Raw genomic sequence first — 21,646 nt, 5'->3', positions numbered from 1 at the left:
AAAAAAAAAAAAAAAAAAAAAAAAAAAAAAAGAATGTATGGGCGCCTGGGTGGCTCAGTCGGTTAAGCGTCTGACTTCAGCTCAGGTCACGATCTTGTGGTCCATGAGTTTGAGCCCCGCGTCGGGCTCTGTGCTGACAGTTCAGAGCCTGGAGCCTGCTTCAGATTCTGTGTCTCCCTCTCCCTCTGACCCTCCCGCTTCATGCTCTGTCTCTCTCTGTCTCAAAAATAAATAAACGTTAAAAAAAAATAATAAAAAAGAATGCATAATAAGTGATTAGGAATAAAAAACATGTAAATCATAATAAATGAATAATAATTTTAAAAATACATATAATTTTGGCTAAGGTATTTGATACTTAAATTTGACAGGGCCAAAAATGGCTACAAAATCACAAAACAAAACAAGAATGGCCCAGAGATAGATGAGGGATATCAAAAAACACATTCCCAGGGCCTGGGTGACCTAGGTGAGGCAGTATGCAATTGCAGGATGAACATTACCCCACAGACTGAAGACCGGGGTTCAAATGCCACTTCCACTACCTATCAGCTACGTGACCGGCAGCAAATGAAATTCCCAGAGCATCAACTTTTTTTCACCTCTATAATGAGAATAATAGTAACTACCCTGCCTATCTCCCAGGCGATTTGTTTGGTTTTACTTTTTTTTTTTTTCTTTAAAGTAGGCTCCGTGCCCAACGTGGGGCTTGGAACTCACAACCTTGAACTCAAGAGTCGTGTGCCTCCACCACCTGAGGCAGTCAGGCGCCCCTCTCCCAGACTAGGACGCTCAAATAAAATCAGTGACATGGAAAGCCTCTGAAAATGAAAAAGGACCATTTACGGTTTCTGTTGTTAACAGAAGAATGACAGTAGTAGTCTAAGTTCTTCTAAAGGAAATTCAAGGGAACGGATATAGCCTTGCAAAAACATGTTACTCACAGGATAAGGAAGATACATGTTAGGTAATTCTCCCATTTTTCAAAAATTAAGTTTCCCTAGTTTATCAACTGTACATCATTAGGAACTTATTATAAAGGTACAAACTTGGAATAAATTTATTTGTTAAAACAAAATGAAAAAATCCCCCAAACAAAAAACAAAACCCTCTAATTTCCAGTGTTTTAGATGTCTGGAAGTAAAAGTTTGGGATCTTTACAAGAGAATTTAAGTCAGAGGGACCTTAATAGAGTTTAACATGAAGTAAACCCAGAGAGTACATTTTCTCCAGGGATTAAACAGTCATGTCCTTATTTTCATTAAAGCTTTCCATTCCCACAAATAATCACACACAAATCAACAATTTACTCACGCAAAAAATCCTAGGATGCCTTCTTCACGATAGATGGTTACTATGGAGTCATAAAGTCCACTAACGTACAGAAGATGGAAAGGCAAAAATACATGAAGATTATTTTGGAGCTACTAAAGAAAACGTTCAATTATCACTTTTGACAAGGTCAAATTTATATCCCACCCCCTTTTCTGCCACCCTCACTCTGTAAAGACAGTTGAATTTGGGACAGGTGTGGAGATATTACTACCTAGTTACATGGAGTCAGGGTGAATTTTGGCTTTAGTGTCTCTGCAACTTACTCTGAGATCTTGGGTAGCTTCTTAAACGTGCCCAGGCCATTTTCTTCTATTTTCCCTTTTCTGTGTGTGTGCATATCAAATGATATATCAACTTGATCAAAATGATATATCTAAGGCACCATAAAAATGGAAAGCACTTTTGACAGCTCAGAGCCTGGAGCCTGCAGCCTGCTTTGGATTCTGTGTCTCCCTCTCTCTCTCTGTTCCTCCCCTGCTCGCACTTTGTCTCTCTCTCTCTCTCAAAAATAAATAAAGATTAAAAAAAAAAAAATGTAAAGCACTTCAACTGATCTCCTTGAATCCTTGGAAATAAAAACACTTACCAGTACTTGGATTCTCTGCCGATGAACTGTACCATAGATCTCAGAGTGATCACTGCAGAACACAGAGAAAAGATTTTTAAAACTACGTCGACATAAATTTTGATAGCCCTGAAAAAGAAAAAAAGTTCTTTCCACCTAAAGACACTTTGCTCTCTGGGTAAACTGGATAAGTGCCAAAGCAAGTAAGCAAACAAGAAACAAAAAACACACAGGCAAGGCACTTAAGTGAACTCCCACATCAATCTGTCTAAGCAGTTGGAGAGGAGAGATCATGCTCTAAAAAGTAAGGTCACAAATCAGATTTCAGTTACCAAGTGCAAACATACCGTGGAAGGGATGTGTGATGAGGGTAGCAGCAGAACGAGCCATCATCTCTCGAGTTGTCTAGAAACAATCAACACACACTTCTGAGATCTAAATAAATGACATTCAAATTCCTGTGAGAAGTAATGTGGGCGACAGGGCCCTCCTGCCCTGAACGTGATACTGTAACACACTGTCATCATCTCAGACCGCTCAGTCGTGGATTTCAACGTTCTGTTGGGGTTACTTCTCAAAACTGATGTGCAAAGCAGATTTCGGTTATCTTCTCGATTTTACAGATTGGGGGACAAAAAAAAGGCAAAAAGACAGGGAGGGTCACTAGCAAACGGTAACCAAGCTGGAAGAAAACTGTGAGGCCTGTGTTTTAGATTTTGAAGTCACTTTCTCACTGTGAGTGATTTCACACTCTGATATCTACATTATTCAAATGTCAGGCTCTAGTTAATCTGTACCAACACAACAACTCTGATTTGTTTTTCCACCACAACCATGTAACTGCAATATCTCAGAAATGCTATTTATCCTAGTTTATCTTTCTTGTCCAGGACTCTGCAAAGAAGTAGCAAAGAAAATTAAATTACAATACTTGGAGGTAGGTTGTAAATACACCAGGTCATTCATTTATGCATTTAAACATTATCTTCAGTTATTTAGTTAAGACAGCCCTCATGGTATGGTAGTCCTGAGAAGAGCCTGTGGGACAGGATGGGCCAACTGAAGTTAAGAAAATACAAAATGTATATTAATACATGTTCCTCTATTTTTTAATAAAAGTAGAAACTTTATGGAAACAAAGTTGATTCATCTGATAGCTACACTTGTAGTAAGATTTGCTTTGGAATATATATTTTATTTATTATTTAAAACTAATTTCTTCCATTTATTTGAAAGAGAGAGATCATGTACATGTGGGAGTAGAGGAGAGGCAGAGGGAGGGAGAGTGGGGGGGTGGTGAGAGGGGTGGAAAGGGAGAGAGGGAGAGGGAGAGAGACAGAGAGAGAGGGAGGGAGAGAATGAATCCCAAGCAGGCTTCATGCTCAGCACAGGGATCCCTGGGATCCCTGGGATCATGATCTGAGCTGAAATCAAGAGATGGAAGTTCAACTGACAGAGCCACCCAGGTGCCCCTGGAATATATATTTTAGAAAGCAGCATTTGGGGCACCTGGGTGGCTCAGTCAGTTAAGCGTCTGACTTCAGCTCAGGTCATGATCTCGCGGTTCGTGGGTTTGAGTCCCACGTTGGGCTCTGTGCTGACAGCTCAGAGCCTGGAGCCTGCTTTATATTCTGTGTCTCCCTCTCTATCTGCCCCTCCTCTGCTCTCGCTCTGTCTCTCAAAAATAAACAAACATTAAAAAAAATTTTTTTTTTAAAGAAAGCAGCATTTACGAGAAAATTGCAACCTCACTAAAAACAATTAGACAATGTGAAGACTAAGAAATCAAAGAGTACTTTTGAAAGCCATAAACATTAAGTCAGGTATGAAACAAACCCCTAAGGTAGGAGATGGGAAGAGGAAAATGGGTGTGAGGAACAATCCCCTAAGTCAGAATAACACTGTAAAAACTTTTATGGATAGAGGGGCATCTGGGTGGCTCAGTCCATTGAGGACTTTGGCTCAGGTCATGATCTCATGGCTTGTGAGTTTAAGCCCCACATCAGGCTCTGTGCTGACAGCTCAGAGCCTGGAGCCTGCTTCAGATTCTGTCTCTGTCTCTCTCTCTGCCTCCCCGCCCCTGTTCACACTCTCTCTCTCTCTCAAATGTAAATAAACATTAAAAAAAAAAAAATGCTTTTCCAGAGAGATGGATAATATCCAATTCACAAAGGACCTGGCCACTAATTTAACACTGTGCCAGATGTTTACAACTCCATTAGAAAACTTTCAGGGAAAACCTCTTCAATTTTAAAGATGAGATGACCACAAAATTAGTTTCCTTCAAATGCATGCAATCCAAATAGCTTTTTTTTTTCTTTTTTATGATATCTATATAGAAAAGCCCAAATTAAATTGAAGGTCTGATTTCATTTGGAACAAACGCTGAACACACAGGCCTGATGATCCTAATTCCACAAAATGCCACACTGCATACACTGTGATTTTGGGAAATAGCACAGGACATAATTTGTCTCTTACCTCTTTGATAACTTGGTCGAAGGAAGGTGTGACTTCTTTTTGTACATTCCCAGGGCCTAAATCCTGGAAATCAATACGAAAGACAGGTATCTTGAAAGTTTTCTTTCTTTCTTTCTTTTTCTTTCTTTCTCTTTCCTTCCTTCCTTCCTTCCTTCCTTCCTTCCTTCCTTCCTTCTTTCTCTTTCTTTCTTTCTCTCTTTCTGTTTCTAATTTTTTTAAAGATTTTTTTTTTTAAGTAGTCTCTACATACCACACGGGGCTTGAACCTACAGCCCCAAGGTTAAGAGTTACATGTTCCACCAAATGAGCCAGCTAGGTGCCCCTATCTTGATGGTTTTAAATAAAACTGTTCCAACACCTGGCCACTCTGTACACCAACGCTCACTGAGATGAAAGGAAAACTGACTGCTTGTCCCTTCTCTTAAAGAGGACCAAAGAGCAATAATAATCTGCAAGGGAAATGGGCCACCCATGCATATAAATAGGCTCCAACATACCTCAACCTTGTCACATTCCTGGTAATGCTACAAAGGAAAAGAAAAGAAAGGATGATTAGGGCTGTCATAGTGTCATTGAGAGAGGACATAAAATGAAAGTAAAACAGTTTCTGGGTTTTTTTTTTTTGTTGAATATCTCCAATAATTTCTATTTCTATTATCAGTTGGAAGTAAGTGTCTCTAAGATATCTTATTACTAAGTTTAACATATTGGCCAGCTAGAGGAACAGGCAATTGCTCATGAAAACTCTCATCTAAGAGAAGAAATGGGTGCCTGGATGGCTCAGTCAGTTAATCATCTGACTCTTAATCTCAGCTCAGGTCTTGATCTCAGGGTTGTGAGTTCAAGCCTCAGTGTGGGGCCTACTCAAAAAAAATTTTTTTAAATAAATAAGTAAGTAAGTAAATAAATAAATAGATAGATAAATAAATGAAACAGGACAACAAACCAAAACAGAAACCCAAGGGTATTATTTACTAAACATACATGTTTAGCAGAAATAAAGTGGTATAAACATACCCTAGGCCCAAGGTTATGGAAAAAGCCTCATGGCTTTTTCATGAAAAAGCAGAACCAATACCAAACAACCCAATTAAAAAATGGGCAGAGAATATGAATATACATTGTTCCACACAAGATATACAGATGGCCAACAGGCAAATGAAAAGATTCTCAACATCACTCATCAGCAGGGAAATGCAAACCAAAATCACAATGAGATACCACCTCACATCAGTTATATTGGCTGTCAACAAAAAGAAATAACAGGTGTTAGAGATGATGTGGAGAAAAATGACCTGATTCTGTTGGTGGGAACGTCAACTAAGGCAGCCACCGTGGACAACAGTATGGACACTCCTCAAAAAGTTAAGAATAGAACTATCGGGGGTGCCTGGCCGGCTCAGTTGGTGGAGGATGAGACTCTTGATCTCAGGGTTGTGAGTTCAAGCCCCATGTTAGGGATAGAGATTAGTTAATAAAAAAACTTTTTTAAAGAACTACCATAGAAATCCAGCTATTTTACTTCTGGATTATCTGAAGAATATGAACACTAAATTGAAAAGATATACGCACCCTGACGTTTATAGCAGCATTATTTACAGTAGTCAAGATATAAAAACCTAAATGGCCATCGGTGGGATGAATGGATAAGGAAATTGTGGTATATGTACATAATGGAGTATATTGCTCAGCCATAAAAAAGAATGAATGTTGTCATTTGAGACATGGATGGACCTTCAGGGTACTAAGTTAAGTGAAATAAGTCAGAAAGAGAAAGACAAAAACTGCATTTCACTCACATGTGGAATTTAAACAAACAAACCAAACCAATTCATAGACACGAAGAACAGGTTACCAGAAGGGAAGGGGGATGGAAGATGAGTGAAATGGGCAAATGGGGTCAAATGTATGGTGATGGATGGTAACCAGACGATCACTCTGTAATGAACACAGATGTCGAATTATAATTTTGTACACCTGAAACATATGTTTTGTACCAATTTTATCTCACTTAAAAAAAAAGAAAGTAGTACCAATATCAAATTAGGGCAAGGCTCTTTTCTTCACTGCACAAAAGAACAGAGAATTGGTGCCAAGTCTGAAGAGCTAAAATCGCTTCACTTTTCCTTTTGTATCTGACTGTTTCTAAAACAGGCGAGAGAAGATTTTGTTCTCTTTTAGAGAACTTGAACACTGCCAAGGCTCAGACTAGATTGGAAGAGGAAATATTATTTGTGGGATACTTCAGGAATAGAAGATGGGCTAGGTGAAATAAAAGAAGCAGACAATTGAGTCACTAGTTATACCAGATTAAAAAACAGACAATACTTCCTATTAAAAAAAGATTTAAAAGAAAAATCAGAAGAAAGGGAGTAAATGTTAAGATTAAGCAATATGATGTTTTCGGGTCAAATTCCAAGTCTTTAGTTAAGAGTAATTCTAATGGTTTCAGGCGTATTTTAAAATTCTCACTCATGGGGCACCTGGGTGGCTCAGTCGGTTAAGCGTCTGACTTCGGCTCAGGTCATGATCTCACGGTTCGTGGGTTCAAGCCCCGCATTGGGCTCTGTGCTGACAGCTCAGAGCCTGGAGCCTGTTTCAGATTCTGTGTCTCCCTCTCTCTCTGCCCCTCCCCTGTTTACACTCTGTCTCTGTCTCAAAAATAAATAAACATTAAAAAAAAAAATTAAAAAAAAATAAATAAAATAAAATTTTCACTCATTTCTAGGGGCGCGTGGGTGGCTCCGTCAGTTATGTGTCCGACTTCGGCTCAGGTCATGATCTCACGGTTTGTGAGTTCAAGCCCTGCATCCGGCTCTCTGCTGTCAGGGAAGAGCCCACTTGGGATTCTCTGTCCCCTTCTCTCTGCCCTTCCTCTGCTCTTTCTCAAAAAAAAAAGAAACTTAAAATAAAAATTTCCTCCTGTCCTTTCTATACTATTCTGAACAGAATTTAATTTCATTCTGGTTCAAATATACAGAACTCTTTCTTATAAAAGGCTAACAGTTTCATCAACCCTGAACTGGTCTCTCTTCCTGATTGTATGGAGCTGCTTTTGATACTAAGTGTAGTACCAATCCCCTGTTATATTTCATTTGGCTACATGTGAAACATATATTCAGGGTACCTGATTACCGGGAGTTTATTACTTTCTGGAACATACAGGACCTTGTTCTCAAGTAGTACTTTCACTTTTGCTCTAAGTCTACACATGAAGCCCACTAGAGGACAGCTGTCTTTCCATATGTAAATCTCACTCGGGTAAGGGCAATACTTTCACTGAGCCCGGGGGAGGGTGTGGCTGGGAATGAAACACTAATCAATCCACCAAAAATACCTGCCCATTAGGACTCCATTACTCTCACCCACGGGCTACCCACACTTTTCCACATTCAGCCCACAGGCATGACAACAAGAATAAGTATAAGGTGGAGCGCCTGGCTGGCTTAGTGGGTAGACCATGTAACTCTTCATCTTGGGGTCATGAGTTCAAGCCCCGCAATGGGAGTGGAGCTTACTTAAAAACATAACAAAAGAATAAGTGTAAAGAATAATAAAGTGGCTAAAGGGTGAAACAGCTTCCATGTGAGGAATCTACTGAAAACCTTTCCAACTCAAAAATCAGTGAAGGGTGAAGAGAATTTAAAATTGAAGCCAATTAGCATTCATACATGAAATTTAAGGAACAAAACAAATGGGTGCACCTGGGTGGCTCAGTTGGTTAAGCATCCAACTTTAGCTCAGGTCACGAACTCATGGTTCACGAGTTCAAGCCCCACACTGGGTTCTGTGCTAACAGCTCAGAGCCTGGAGCCTGCTTCGGATCCTGTCTCTCTCTCTCTCTCTCTGCCCCTCCCCTGCTCGTACTGTCTCTCTCTCTCAAAAATAAATAAAACATTAAAAAAAAAAATGATCATGGGGGGAAAAAAAAGAGGCAAACCAGGAAACAGACTCTTTACAGAGAACACACTGATAGATACTAGAGGGGAGGTGGGCGGGGTGGGGGATGGGTGAAATAGGTGATGGGGACTAAGGGGGGGCACTTGTGATAAGCAGAGGGCGATTTAAGGAAGTGTTGAATCACTACACCGTACACCCAAAACTAATATTACACTGTATGTTAACTAATTGGAATTTAAATAAAAACTTTAAAAAAAATGAAATCGAAGCCAATTAGATCATGAAACTAACAAAATCAAGACATGGTCATCAGATGATAAAACATTAGAACTGGGGTAATGTGAAAGCCTACAAAAGTAAATGAAGGATTGTGCCCAGTACTATTTAAATAAGCAGTTAGTGGGGCGTCTGGGTGGCTCAGCTGGTTAAGTGTCAGACTTCAGATCTCTGGCTTTCTTAAAATCAAATGCCTCAGATACAGATAGCCAAAGTTCCACCTCTTACCTCTTCCCCTACTTCCCCAAAATTTCTACAGCCCTGCAGTTGACATGGACCTTGGTGGTTAAAAAAAATTTTTTTTTAATTTATTTAACATTAACACATTTGCAGAAACAGTGCACAAAATATAAATGATGGAATAAATAATCACATGACAAATATCCACATAGCCATGATCCAGGTCAAGGAAAATCATTTCCATTACCCCCAAATGTCATGCATGGTCCCTTTTCCCTTCCCTCTTCCCACAGATAACCACTATCCTGACTTTTATGTTTATCTTGCTAAGTTTTTTAAGAAAATAAGTTTGTGGGGCACTTGGCTGGCTCAACAGGTAGAGCATGCGACTCCTGATCTCAGGGTTGTGAGTTTAAGACCCACATTGGGCACACAGCTTACTTTAAAATATAAATCAATAAAAAAACCTTTTAAACATAAATACATAAAAAATAAGTTTGTAACAGAAAACATTTTACTAGGGGTAATGATAAGAAAAAAATAACTTCAGAAAGAAATATGTATGTTTTAATCAGCCTCCTTCCTCCTTCAAAGAAATCAAATGAGCTATGCAGGAGATCGAATAATTGCATTCATTTTCTTCTCAGAATGACTGATTCACAGGACGAAGTTTGTGTAGATCAAAGTCAAATGCTTCATTTTATACAAATTCCCCTTGCGTCCCAGGAAAGAATTAAGAATGGGTATTTGGGGGCACCTGCGTGGCTCAGTCGGTTAAGTGTCTGACTCATGACACTGGCTCAGGTCATGATCTCACAGTTTGTGAGATGGATCCCTGCGTTGGCTCGGCTGACAGCTCCGAGCCTGCTTGGGATTCTCTCTCTCTCTCTCTCCCCCTCTCTCCCTCTCTCCCTCCCTCCCTCCCTCTCTGTCCCTCCCCCACTTGTGCATACATTTTCTCTTTCTCAAAAATAAATAAATTTTTAAAAAGAAAAAAAAAATGGATATTTGAAGAAAATGTTTTCAAGAGGAAGAAAGATCACGGTCATAAATATATCTTTAAAACTGCTCTTGGGGCACCTGGGTGGCTCAGTCAGTTGAGCATCCAACTTCAGCTCAGGTCATGATCTCCTTGTTCTTGAGTTCAAGCCCCGCATTGGGCTCACTGCTGTCAACCTGTCAGCACAGAGCCTGCTTTGGATCCTCTACCCGCCTCTCTCTGTCCCTCCCTCACTTGTGTTCTCCCCCCAAAAGTAAACAATTATTAAAAAAAACAAAAAGCAAAAATAACCCTGCTCTTGGTCAGTAGAACAAACTGCATAAAAGGTAATCTAAATCTTTGGGAAGATGAACTGATGTTCTTACCTGTAAAACTTTACCATGGACCACGGTCCCAAGGACTCCTGAGCACAGTCTTGGAGTTAAGCCTGTGAACAACCCACGCTTCCCGTCAATGCTGGCAATGTGCTGAGCTAAGAACACAAGTCAGAGATTTAAATTCCAGCTGAAAGAAATAGTTACATAGAAATTTCATGTCAACAGGCTTTCTATATCTTCTTTCCATACCTCCTGCCTACCTATCATCATCCTCAATGTCCTCCAATTCCAAATAAATCAAAAACACTTACCATAACAAAACAGACCAGGAAGCTGACATACTTGCCGCCCAAAAATATTTCGTCCTATTGTTGGAGGAAGAGGCTCATATCCCACCTTTAAAAACAATAGGATGTATCAATACTAAGCAATATTCCCCAAAATACCTTGGTTGTAAAGTTATAATTTTTAACCTCAGTTAAAATACAGCATATGTTTTCCGAGGCAATGATGAAGTATCATCCTTGTCAGTTTCTTATTCCCTCAACTGATAACACTAGTTTCAATGAACTCCAAGCTTCCTTTTGTTTGGTTCAAATTCTACAAAGTAAGCCATGTAGCTGAGCTGGACTAGTATCAAATTGAAAACAGAGTAAGGGAACTTTTGTGTTAGGAAAGCTACAGTTTAGTGAGGCTCAAAAATATTTTCTAAAGAAAATCTAACACATTTTAAATAAAGTAATCTCCATGCCCAACGTGGGGCTTAAACTCACAACTGGGAGATCAAGAGTTGCATGCTATCCCAACTAAGCCAGCTATGCTCTCCAAACACATTTTTTATATTTGGACAAAACAGAAGACTAAGCCAGTATCCACTATGGATTTGGCTATCAAGATGAAACACTCAAAAGGCAAATGCAGATACGGTTGGATACGTCATGTGGGAAATGATTATAAGCTAAATCCATGTTAAACAAGCTGATTGTCATTAATAATCTAATGAAGACCATTTTAGAGTTAATGATTATCATTTTATTTCTACAATATATTCAGCATTCTTAGTGCTAAAGAGAAAGTTGAGAGAACGAATGCCATAGGACTTGGTTTTGACTCGTTATTGCCGTGATTCTTAACCTGTTCAATTAACTCCTGACTGAGCTCCCTCAAAGTGGTACCATACAACTATTTTTAAAACAGTATTCGGGGGGCACCTGGGTGGCTCAGTCAGCTAAGCATCTGACTTCAGCTCAGGTCATGATCTCGTGGTTCACGGGTTCCAGCCTCGCATCAGACTCTATGCTGACGGTGCGGAGTCTGCTTGGGATTCTCCCTCTCTCTCTCTCTCTCCCTCTCTCCCTGCTCCTCTCCCACTGTCTCTCAAAATAAATAAATAAACTAAAAAAATAAATAAATAAAGCTGAGTATTTGGAAATTTCACCAAAACCCTTAAAGACACTTGGCAACACACAGAAGTTAAGTAATCAGGGCTGAGGATATTAAAATTTTTGAGACAAGAGCTCTAGACGTCACTAAAAAAACACTGTCTCCTGAAGAAGTACTGAGCTCATAGCAGATTTACTGCAAAATGTCATCTCAAGACACTATTTAGCTACGAATGTGCCAATTCTGTTTTAGATGTCATAGCACATTTCAATCAAAATCTTTGTTCTTAGTTAAAATAATTTACTTTATAATAGCCTTTTACATACGGAATCTGAATCCACATGGGTCAGCCAAGCAACACATAATACGGAGTAGCATCAACTCAATAGTAAGAAATGTGGCCCTCCTTAGGGTCTTGCATGTTTCTGACTGAAAGGCAGATGGCAAGGACAGGGGTTCTAATCACTGCTCCCTTCCTTGGAATAATGCATGACATAATTATGTCAACTCTCAACAAGAGTTTAAAAAAATGAATGACATGCCCATCACAGGGAATTCTAGAAAGGCAACTGAAAACACTATCAAATAGTGTACCATCAGTTAAAACCTGGGTTACTTGCCTGCGAATGTAAAATGTCACTTAAGGATTATTTCACAGTAGATTAGAAACTAACATATATGCTTCAACTCTTTCATCTGAACTATTCCAAGCTCAGACAGATGTGGTTTCCACTGTCATGAGTCACAAGGGCTGCTCTTGGGAGAGTGCTCAGTGAGCTCAGTGAATCCTCTCACTTCTGAATGAGCTCCTTGTGTTTACCTGGGTATCTGGTGCTAAATCTCAGAAGAGTAACAGTAGCAAAGAAAAAAGAAGAAAAAAAAACGCTAATCAAGTGTTGGCTCCCCTTTAATATCAAATTTGTCTTTAATATATTTAATGTCTTGCGTTCGGGCCGGGGGAGGAGGTGAATGCTAATTTCAGAGGGGTATGCAGGGAGGGTTGGGAAGCTCTTGGTGGCAACTGGCCAGTATCAACCTCAGGGATGAAAAAACAAAGTTCACCGGGCAGGGCAGGACGGCAGTTGGCTATGGGGAAAGGATCGGGCCTCCCCGCCTTCCCCAGGAAGGAAGCGAGACCTGGGGAAGGTCCATGGGCAGTGGAAGAGGCGCGGGCAGTGGAAGCTGTCCCTGCGGGGAAGGAAGGGACAGCAGGGAAAAAGCAGCATCTCAGGGGACTGAAGGCCCGGGAAGGCTGGAGCCGATCGCCAAGCGCGGAGGGCAGCGGCGACTAAACAAGGCGCCGGGCGGGGAAAGGGATGGCGACGACTCATACCTGGATGAGCACCTTCACGTACATGAGCGGCTGGGACAGGATGGTGAGGCCGGAGCCCAGGAGCACCTGACTGGCTGCGTCCGCCATGATGGCACCCGCGGACGGACAGACAGACCAAGCCACCAAGCGACCGAGCCGCTCCCGTATCACGTGCCAGGGCCGCCGGCTTCACTGGCCCGCCCGTGGCGCGCGCACACACGCACGCACCGGCGCGCGCCTCTCCGCCCAGTCCCCGCCCACCACTCCGCCCGGAGAAACGGCAGGCGCTCGCGAGCCAGCGCAGGGGTCGAGGCGGGGCTTACAGTCCAGGGGCGCATGCGTTTTGTAGTGGGATCCGCGCCCTCCACTAAGGAAGTCAGTTTCTTTTGCGCTTGCGCAGGCTGGGAGCCTCGGTAGGAGAAGAATGGGCGTGGCAGTGGGGCGTCAGTGACCCTGACGGCAAAGGCAAGGTCAGAGGAATAAAAGAATTGGAGAGGTCTCTGTTATGCTTTGCCTGGACAGTTGTACTTTGGGCTGAAAGAGTGGTCCTAGGCTGGCCGACTCCATTTTGTTCTGTGTCCTCCATCTTGAGTGACTATGTCCCCGACATGGCCCCCTTTTCTGGGAAAACCCGCAGAAAGAAATTCCTGCTCACTCGCTAAAACCCCCTCCCCTTGAGTAACTTCCCGCTCACCCGTCCAAACTTCCCATACAAACCATGCCCGGCAACCTGCACAACGGGACTCTGATCCTTCCCCAGCCAATCAGCTAAGGCCACGACCATCACCCCACCAACTGCCCCTAGACCCCTATAAACCTTTGTGCTTTTGAAACTCTCTCTCTGGCATCTCACCGCTGCGTCGGTGCAGGTAGGAGATTGAGCTCGAGCTAGCTCAAATGAAGGTTCCTTGCTTTTGCATCAGACTCGGCTCCCTGGTGGTGTTTGGGGATCGTGAATTCTGGGCATAACATTTGGGAGCTCCTCCGGGATCCCCAAGACTCCCGAGGGACCCCCCCCCCCCCCCCCCCCCCCCCCCCCCCCCCCCCCCACCCCAGAGAGCCTGACTGGCCACGGTTAGTGTCTGTCCGTTCCCTGTCTCTTCTGTGTGAGCTCATTTCTGAAATTCTGGTAGTGCCTGGCGTGGTCTATTCTGCCCCTGCGAGCCACCGGCCCCCCAGACGCGAAGGGGAATCAGCCCTATCACTATTGGCCTTTAACCACTAGTGACCTCTACAATTGGAAAGTTCAGAATCCTAAGTTTTCCGAGAAACCTGCAGGGCTTATTGATTTATTAGACTCTGTTCTTTTTATCTATCAGCCCACGTGGGATGATTGCCAGCAGCTTTTGCAGGTCCTGTTCACAACCGAGGAAACAAAAAGAATCCTCAATGAGGCCCGAAAACTAGTTTCGGGCACAGACGGGAATCCCACCACCGACCAGGCTCAGATAGATGCCTCCTTGTCCTTAACTCGGCCCAAGTGGGATTTCAACACGGCAGAAGGTAAGGAGAGGCTCCGGGTCTACCGCCAGACTCTAATGGGGGGGGGGGTCTCCGAATGGCTGCTAGGAAGCCAACCAATTTGGCCAAGGTAGGAAATGTGCAACAGGAAAAAGATGAATCTCCGGCTGCCTTTTTAGAACGGATCATGGAGGCATTCCGTACTTATACTCCCATGGATCCAGAGGCTCCAGAAAGCAAGGCAGCTGTTATCATGGCCTTTGTAAACCAATCGGCCATAGACATTAGAAAAAATTACAGAAAATAGATAGACTAGGAGAAAAAAAGTCTGCAGGACTTACTGGTAGTAGCCGAAAAGGTATATAATAACCGGGAGCCTCCTGAGGATAAGTAGGCTCGCGCCATGGCGGCTGCCAGCAGTAAGCAGACTCGAGACCTGGCCCGAATACTACTAGCTACCACTGCTGACTCCCCCGAGGAACGAGACCTCCATCTCCAGCAGCTGGCGGACAACTCAAGAGGAGGTAAAGGAACCACCAAGGGGGGGAAGCAGAGGCTGCAGAAAGATCAGTGCACATACTGCAAGGAGATAGGGCATTGGGCCCGAGATTGTCCAAAAAGGCCGGCGGGAAGGGAAGCAAGACTGATTGAGTAAAAGTCTTAGAGCTAGATGAACTGAGTGATTAGGGGAGTCAGGGTTCAGACCCTCTCCCCGAGCCCAGGGTAACTCTTAAAGTGGAGGGGACCCCTGTTGACTTCCTTGTCGACACTGGAGCGCAACATTCGGTCCTCCACACCCCACAAGGAAAACTAGCCAGCAAGAAGTCCTGGGTACAAGGGGCAACTGGTATGAGCCAGTATTCATGGACTACCCGAAGAACGGTAGATTTGGGGATGGGTCAGGTATCCCACTCCTTTATGGTAATACCAGAATGCCCCTACCCGCTGTTAGGACGGGACTTACTGACCAAGATTGGAGCTCAGATAACTTTCAGACAAGGGGGGCCTTAGGTCACTGATGGCAAGGGCCACCCCATCCAGGTCCTGACCATAAAACTAGAGGATGAATACAGCTTCCACCAGGAGGTGCTCCTGAGAGAGGATAATATAGACAGATGGCTACAAGAATTCCCCTCAGTTTGGGCAGAGATGGGGGGGGTGGGGTGGGGGAATAGGACTAGCCACCCACAGGACCCTGGTCCTGGTAGAGCTCAAGCCAGGAGAAGGTCCCGTAAGGATCAAACAATACCCCATGTCTCAGGAGGCCCAGAAGGGGATCCAGCCACACATCCAGAGACTATGAAGCCTAAGGGTACTAGTTCCTTGCCAGTCTGCCTGGAACACCCCCCTACTGCTGGTCAAAAAGCCTCACACAAATGACTATCAACCGGTACAAGACCTCCGGGAAATAAATAAGAGGGTCACGGACATACACCCAACTGTTCCCAACCCACATACTCTCTTGAGCTCCTTGGCACCCTCCAGGGTCTGGTATACTGTATTAGATTTAAAGGACCTCTTCTTCAGTCTGCCGCTGGCACCCCAAAGCCAACCCTTGTTCGCCTTCAAGTGGCATGATCCAGAGGAGGGCTACAGCGGGCAACTCACCTGGACATGGCTGCCTCAGGGGTTCAAAAATTCTCCCGCCATCTTCGACGAGGCACTACACGAGGACCTGGGTGAGTACAGAAAGGAGCACGCTGGCCTCACCCTCCTACAGTATGTAGATGACATCCTGATTGCTGCCGACACGGCCGGCCGAGGACTGCGAGCAAGGGACCCAGGACCTGCTGGCTACCCTGGGGGCCTTAGGGTACCGGGCATCTGCGAAAAAGGCTCAGATATGCAGGGAGAGGGTAAGTTACCTGGGATACATCCTGGAGGGCGGACAGCGGCGGTTATCAGATGCCAGAAAAGAATCTGTCCTGAAGATCCCTACTCCCACCTCCCAAAGGGAAGTAAGGGAATTCCTAGGATCGGCCAGCTACTGCCGCCTCTGGATCCCGGGTTTTGCTGAGATCGCCAGGCCCCTATAAGAAGCTACCAAAGAGGGAAAAACATTTGAATCGACTGAAAAAGAGGAAACTGCCTTTAATTAGTTGAAAAAGGCCCTCCTAGATGCCCCAGCCCTGGGCCTGCCAGACATTATGAAGCCCTTCCACCTCTTTGTAGACGAACACAAGGGAATAGCAAAAGGGGTTCTAACTCAAGCCTTAGGCCCCTGGAACCGCCCGGTGGCTTACCTGTCCAAGAAGCTAGACCCAGTGGCTGCCGGCTGGCTGCCATGCCTAAGAATTATTGCGGCGACAGCACTCCTTGTCAAGGATGCAGACAAACTGACCCTAGGACAGCAGATCTGGATCATGACCCCACACGCCATTGAAGGGGTCCTGAAACAGCCTCCTGATAGATGGATGAGCAACACACGTGTGACTCATTACCAGAGCCTCCTACTCAACCCTCCACGGGTGCGGTGCCACCCCAGTGCGGCCCTCAATCCTGCAACTCTGCTGCCCGACCCTGACCTAGATGCTCCACTACATGATTGTGCAGGGATCCTGGAGCAAGTACATGGATTCCGGACGGACCTGACCGACCGGGCCCCTCCCTGATGCCGAGGCTACTTGGTTCACTGATGGCAGCAGCTTTGTGCGGGACGGACACAGGTATGTGGGTGCAGCGGTAGTCACTGAAACGGACACCATATGGGCGGAGGCTCTACCCTCCGGAACGTCAGCCCAGCAAGCAGAGCTCGTCGCCCTCACCAAGGCGCTGACACTGGGAGCTGGAAAACGGCTTAACATCTACACACACAGCCGTTATGTGTTTGCCACAGCTCATATTCATGGGGCAATTTATCAGGAGAGGGGGTTACTAACGGCAGAAGGACGGACTATAAAAAATAAGCAGGAGATATTTGACCTGCTTACGGCCTTATGGCTTCCTGCCAAGCTGGCCATTATCCACTGCCAAGGGCACCAGAAAACTGATAACCCGGTAGCTAGAGGTAATCGAAAGGCTGACCAGGAAGCCAAGGCAGTAGGCCTTACTTCAGTTCCCACCATGACCATACAACTACTGGACCCGGGAGACCCAGTTTTACCAGACCAGCCCAAATACTCCCAGGAGGAGTTACAGCGGATCAAGAAACTCCCCATGGCCCAGGAGATAAAGGGATGGTGGTATACACCTACAAGGAGCTCGTGCTGCCAGACCGGCTCGGAGTCTCAGTATCAGAGCACATGCATCGGTCTACTCACACGGGGGCCCGAAAATTAAAAGACTTAATCTGACATGCTGGAATCAAGATTCACCAACAGGACACCAAAATAGAGCAAGTTGTATGTGCCTGCAAGACCTGCCAACTCACCAACTCGAGAGCCACATCAAATAAAAAAGGAAGCAGGCTCAGAGGCACCAGACCGGGAGCCCAATGGGAGGTCGACTTCAATGAAGTTAAACCAGGAAAGTATGGTTATAAATATCTTTTAGTATTTACAGACACCTTCTCTGGCTGTGTGGAGGCATACCCAACCAAGCATGAAACTGGGCCAGCTCTTATCTTGCAGGTAAAGCAGGCAGTAGCCAAGGCTGTGGGGGGAAATTACATTGTGCTTATAGGCCCCAGAGCTCAGGATAGGTAGAAAGAATGAATACAACCCTAAAAGAGACCCTTACCAAATTAACCATGGAGACTGGCGAGGACTGGGTGACTCTCCTACCGTACGCCCTTTACCGGGTTAGGAACACTCCTTACACCCTGGGTTTTACTCCCTACGAGATCACGTTTGGCAGGCCACCCCCTATTATTCCCAACCTTTGAGCTGAACTTCTTGCTGAGTTTAAAGATCAAGAACTTTTTCTTTCCTTGAGTGGGCTCCAGAAGGCGCACGAGGACATTTGGCCACGCCTCCGTGCCATCTACGAGGCCGGCCCAACCCTGACACCTCACCAGTACAGGTCGGGAGACTGGGTCTACGTCAAGAGGCACCGGCAAGAGACCCTCGAGCCGCACTGGAAGGGACCCTACATCGTGGTGCTGACAACCCCCACCGCTCTCAAAGTAGACGGTATCGCGACCTGGGTCCATCACACCCACGTTCGGCCAGCGGGCCCCCCCCCCCCCCCCACGATCCGGAAGGACTTCGTCACGCAATGGGCCGTCAGTCGGGATCAACACAACCTGCTCAAGCTCAAGCTATAGCGCATTTGACCCACCTGATATTGGTAACTCTGTTAACTCTGCTTGTCATTGCTCATGCTGCTGGGAGTCCCCACGCCCCCCAAAACATTACCTGGCAGATCGTAGACACCAGCTCAGGGACAATACTTAATCAGACATCCCAGACCCACCCTAGAGACACATGGTTCCCGGAATTACGAGTAGACTTAGAAAGCCTGTTTCCCCCTTATACCGGCCACCCCAGGGTTGATACCACAGGGTTCAGGCGACAAGACTTTCACTTCTATGTCTGTCCTGGTGGAAAAGACCATGGGGACACTTGTGGGGATGCAGCAGACTACTTCTGCGCCTCTTGGTCATGTGTCACCACTGGACACATCTGGTGGACCCCACCACGCACCGGAGATCTCATTGTGGTAACACGGCCCAGTGGCCCCCGACCACCATATGTCTCGGGCCATGGTAATCCTGTGTCAATATCTTTCACAGAACAAGGAAAAAATACAACAGGGTGGGAAGCTGGAAAAACCTGGGGGGTCAGGCTTTATGACAAGGTCAGACTTGGGCCTAGAGATAAAGGAATGTTATTTACCCTCCGAATGCAAGCAACCCCCCTTGCCCAGCAGTCGCCCACAGGGGTAGGACCCAACCAAGTACTAGTTCCCCGACCTGCCCCCGCCCGGACGGCCACGCCCAGAAACACCCAGGCTCTGGCCACACAGCCCTCCACATCCCCTGTCCCTACCGGAGCGTCACCCACATCTCCTGCCCCGGGTCACAACTTACTATCTGATACAGACCCCCTATGGAGCACGGAGCATACCAGGTACTAAACACTTCTAGGCCTGACCCGACCAAGTCCTGTTGGCTCTGTCTAGATGTCCGGCCCCCATATTACGAAGATCTTGCCATTAAAGGCAATTTTACAACAGCCTCCAACTCTAACTCCTGCAGATGGCAGCAGGCTACTGTAAGACTAACCCTCCAGGCAATAACAGGACAGGGCACTTGCATAGGCCACGTGCCCCCCGGGCAGTCACATCTCTGTAATGAAACCCTAACAGTCCCGAGGGAGACAGTGTATCTACTTCCCCCCAAAAATGCATGGTGGGCCTGTTCCACCGACCTCACTCCCTGCGTCCACTCCCAAGTCCTTAACTCCTCGAAGGAAGGCTTCTGCATACTCCTGCACTTGATCCCCAAGCTAGTGTACCATTCAGGGAAAAAATTCTTAACAGGTTAGGCTCTACTAACCCCCGAAGTAAAAGAGAGCCTATTACAACCCTAACTCTGGCTGCGCTCTTGGGGCTGGGATTAGCGGGGGCAGGGACTGGAATATCCTCACTCGTCATCCAGGACAAAAACTACGGAACCCTAAGGGCAGCCATTGACTTAGACATAGAAAGAATTGAGAAATCAATTTCATTTACAGGAATCCCTTACTTCTTTATCAGAAGTAGTACTCCAAAACAGAAGGGGATTAGACTTATTATTCGTGCAGCAAGGAGGACTATGTGCAGCCCTAGGGGAAGAATGTTGCTTCTATGTTGATCACTCAGGGGTCGTAAAAGAATCTATGGCCCTCATAAGGGAAGGGCTGCAAAAATGAAAGTTAGAGAGAGAACAATCTCAGTCCTGGTACGAGTCTTTGTTCAACTGGTCTCCCTGGTTAACTACCCTCATCTCGGCCCTTGCTGGACCCCTCGCCATCCTGCTCCTACTAGTAACCCTCGGACCCTGTATCATCAACAGGCTGGTCCAGTTTGTCAGGGACCGCGTGGGAGCCGTCCAACTAATGGTCCTCCGTGCTCAGTACAAGCCCCTAGTAACAGAAGAAGACAAAACAGAAACGCAGCCGGTCCCATGATTGGGTCCATAAGCTACATGACAAGGGGGGAATGAAAGAGCGGACCTAGGCCGGCCAACTCCATTTTGTCCTGTGTCTTCCATCTTGAGTGACTGTCCCCGACATGGCCCCCTTTTCTGGGAAAACCCGCAGAAAGAAATTCCCGCTCACCCGCTAAAACCACCTCCCCTTGAGTAACTTCCCACTCACCTGTTCAAACTTCCCGTTCAAACCATACCCGGCAACCTGCGCAACAGGACTCTGATCCTTCCCCAGCTAATCGGCTAAGGCCACGACCATCACCCCACCAACTGCCCCTAGACCCCTATAAGCCTTTGTGCTTTTGAAATTCGCTCTCTCTCCGGCATCTCACCGCTGCGTCGGTGCAGGTAGGAGATTGAGCTCGAGAGAGCTCAAATAAAGGCTCCTTGCTTTTGCATCGGACTCGGCTCCTTGGTGGTCTTTGGGGATCACGAATTCTGGGCATAACAGGGCATCTGCAATATGAGGTACAAAGGGTATTCAAACCCATAAACAGCCTAATGGCCAACAAAAACTAGTTAAGTTTGATATCAAACAACGAATCCATCAGCAGGTTGCCTCTTGATGCATTCATTTAATGTTACCTCCTCAGAAATGGCTTCTCTGACCTCTATTTAAATTTACCTACCCCTTATTTCCTACCACATTGTCCTGTAGCACTTATTGTCTGAAAATGTCTTCCACTAGAATGCAAGCTCCACTAGAATGAATAAGTTCAGTAATTGGGACAGCCTTTGTTCACTGTTTCATATTCAGCGCCTGGCACATACTAGGTGCTCAGTAAATATTGCATGAATGAACACATACTTCAGTGCCTAGGAGGCTACAGGCTATTAAAGGAAAAAGGCATTGTCCTTAACCCTTCATTCCCTAGCTCACATGTTCTGTATCAAACAACACAGAGCATGGCTCAGAATGAAGTACCTGGAGAAGACTTGCATTTGGATCCTGGCTCTCCTTTGTATCTAAATGATTCAGAAAACTTTTTGTCTTTTGTTATTCAGTTTCTGTATCAAAATCTAAGGATGACACTACTACCTACCTCTCAGGGTTATTACTGAATGGTAAGTGGAATTGTGCATAGGATAAGATTTTTTTTTAGCTGTATATTGAAATAGTTTTAATTATTACTGTCCTGTACTCAGCATGGTGCTAGGTGATACTGGGGGCAGCTTACACAACCAGGAGCATGATCTTTGAGGTCCAACGGACTGGGTCCAAATTCTGTTTCTACTAGTGCGTGATCTTAGATCACAGGAACTCTCTGAATCTTAGACAAATGAGCAATGTAATGTCTCCTCCACACAGTTATGAGGATTGAATGAAATAATACACCTACCCAGCTTGGCACGCAGAAATATGTCA

General features: G+C 45.3%; 1 protein-coding gene and 1 long non-coding RNA gene across 3 annotated transcripts in view; one reads left to right on the top strand and one right to left on the bottom strand.

Moving 5' to 3' along the window:
* The window catches only part of MTCH2 (mitochondrial carrier 2), a 19,472-nt gene extending 6,533 nt beyond the window's left edge, over positions 1-12,939 (bottom strand). Inside the window, exons 1-8 of one of the 2 annotated variants that reach the window (XM_049617152.1) lie at positions 12,771-12,939; positions 10,366-10,450; positions 10,103-10,209; positions 4,879-4,905; positions 4,382-4,444; positions 2,248-2,305; positions 1,922-1,973; positions 1,315-1,374 (exon numbers count right to left, since the gene is read on the bottom strand). In XM_049617152.1, the coding sequence (XP_049473109.1) occupies positions 1,315-1,374; positions 1,922-1,973; positions 2,248-2,305; positions 4,382-4,444; positions 4,879-4,905; positions 10,103-10,209; positions 10,366-10,450; positions 12,771-12,857 (539 nt within the window). In that variant the 5' untranslated portion in view covers positions 12,858-12,939. The remainder of the gene's footprint in view (positions 1-1,314; positions 1,375-1,921; positions 1,974-2,247; positions 2,306-4,381; positions 4,445-4,878; positions 4,906-10,102; positions 10,210-10,365; positions 10,451-12,770) is intronic. The other variant, XM_049617160.1, reaches the window with a different exon arrangement.
* Positions 12,940-13,626: 687 nt separating this feature from the next.
* LOC125912646 (uncharacterized) lies at positions 13,627-20,683 on the top strand. Its single transcript, XR_007454799.1, has 2 exons — positions 13,627-17,779; positions 18,084-20,683. It is a non-coding gene; the product is annotated as an uncharacterized LOC125912646 (long non-coding RNA).
* The last annotated feature ends 963 nt before the right edge of the window (positions 20,684-21,646 follow it).

Source organism: Panthera uncia, chromosome D1 (genome assembly GCF_023721935.1).
Source record: "Panthera uncia isolate 11264 chromosome D1, Puncia_PCG_1.0, whole genome shotgun sequence".
Taxonomy (NCBI): Eukaryota; Metazoa; Chordata; class Mammalia; order Carnivora; family Felidae; genus Panthera; species Panthera uncia.
The sequence above is the reverse complement of the archived record's forward strand: the minus strand, read 5'-3'. Positions and strand labels throughout refer to the sequence as shown.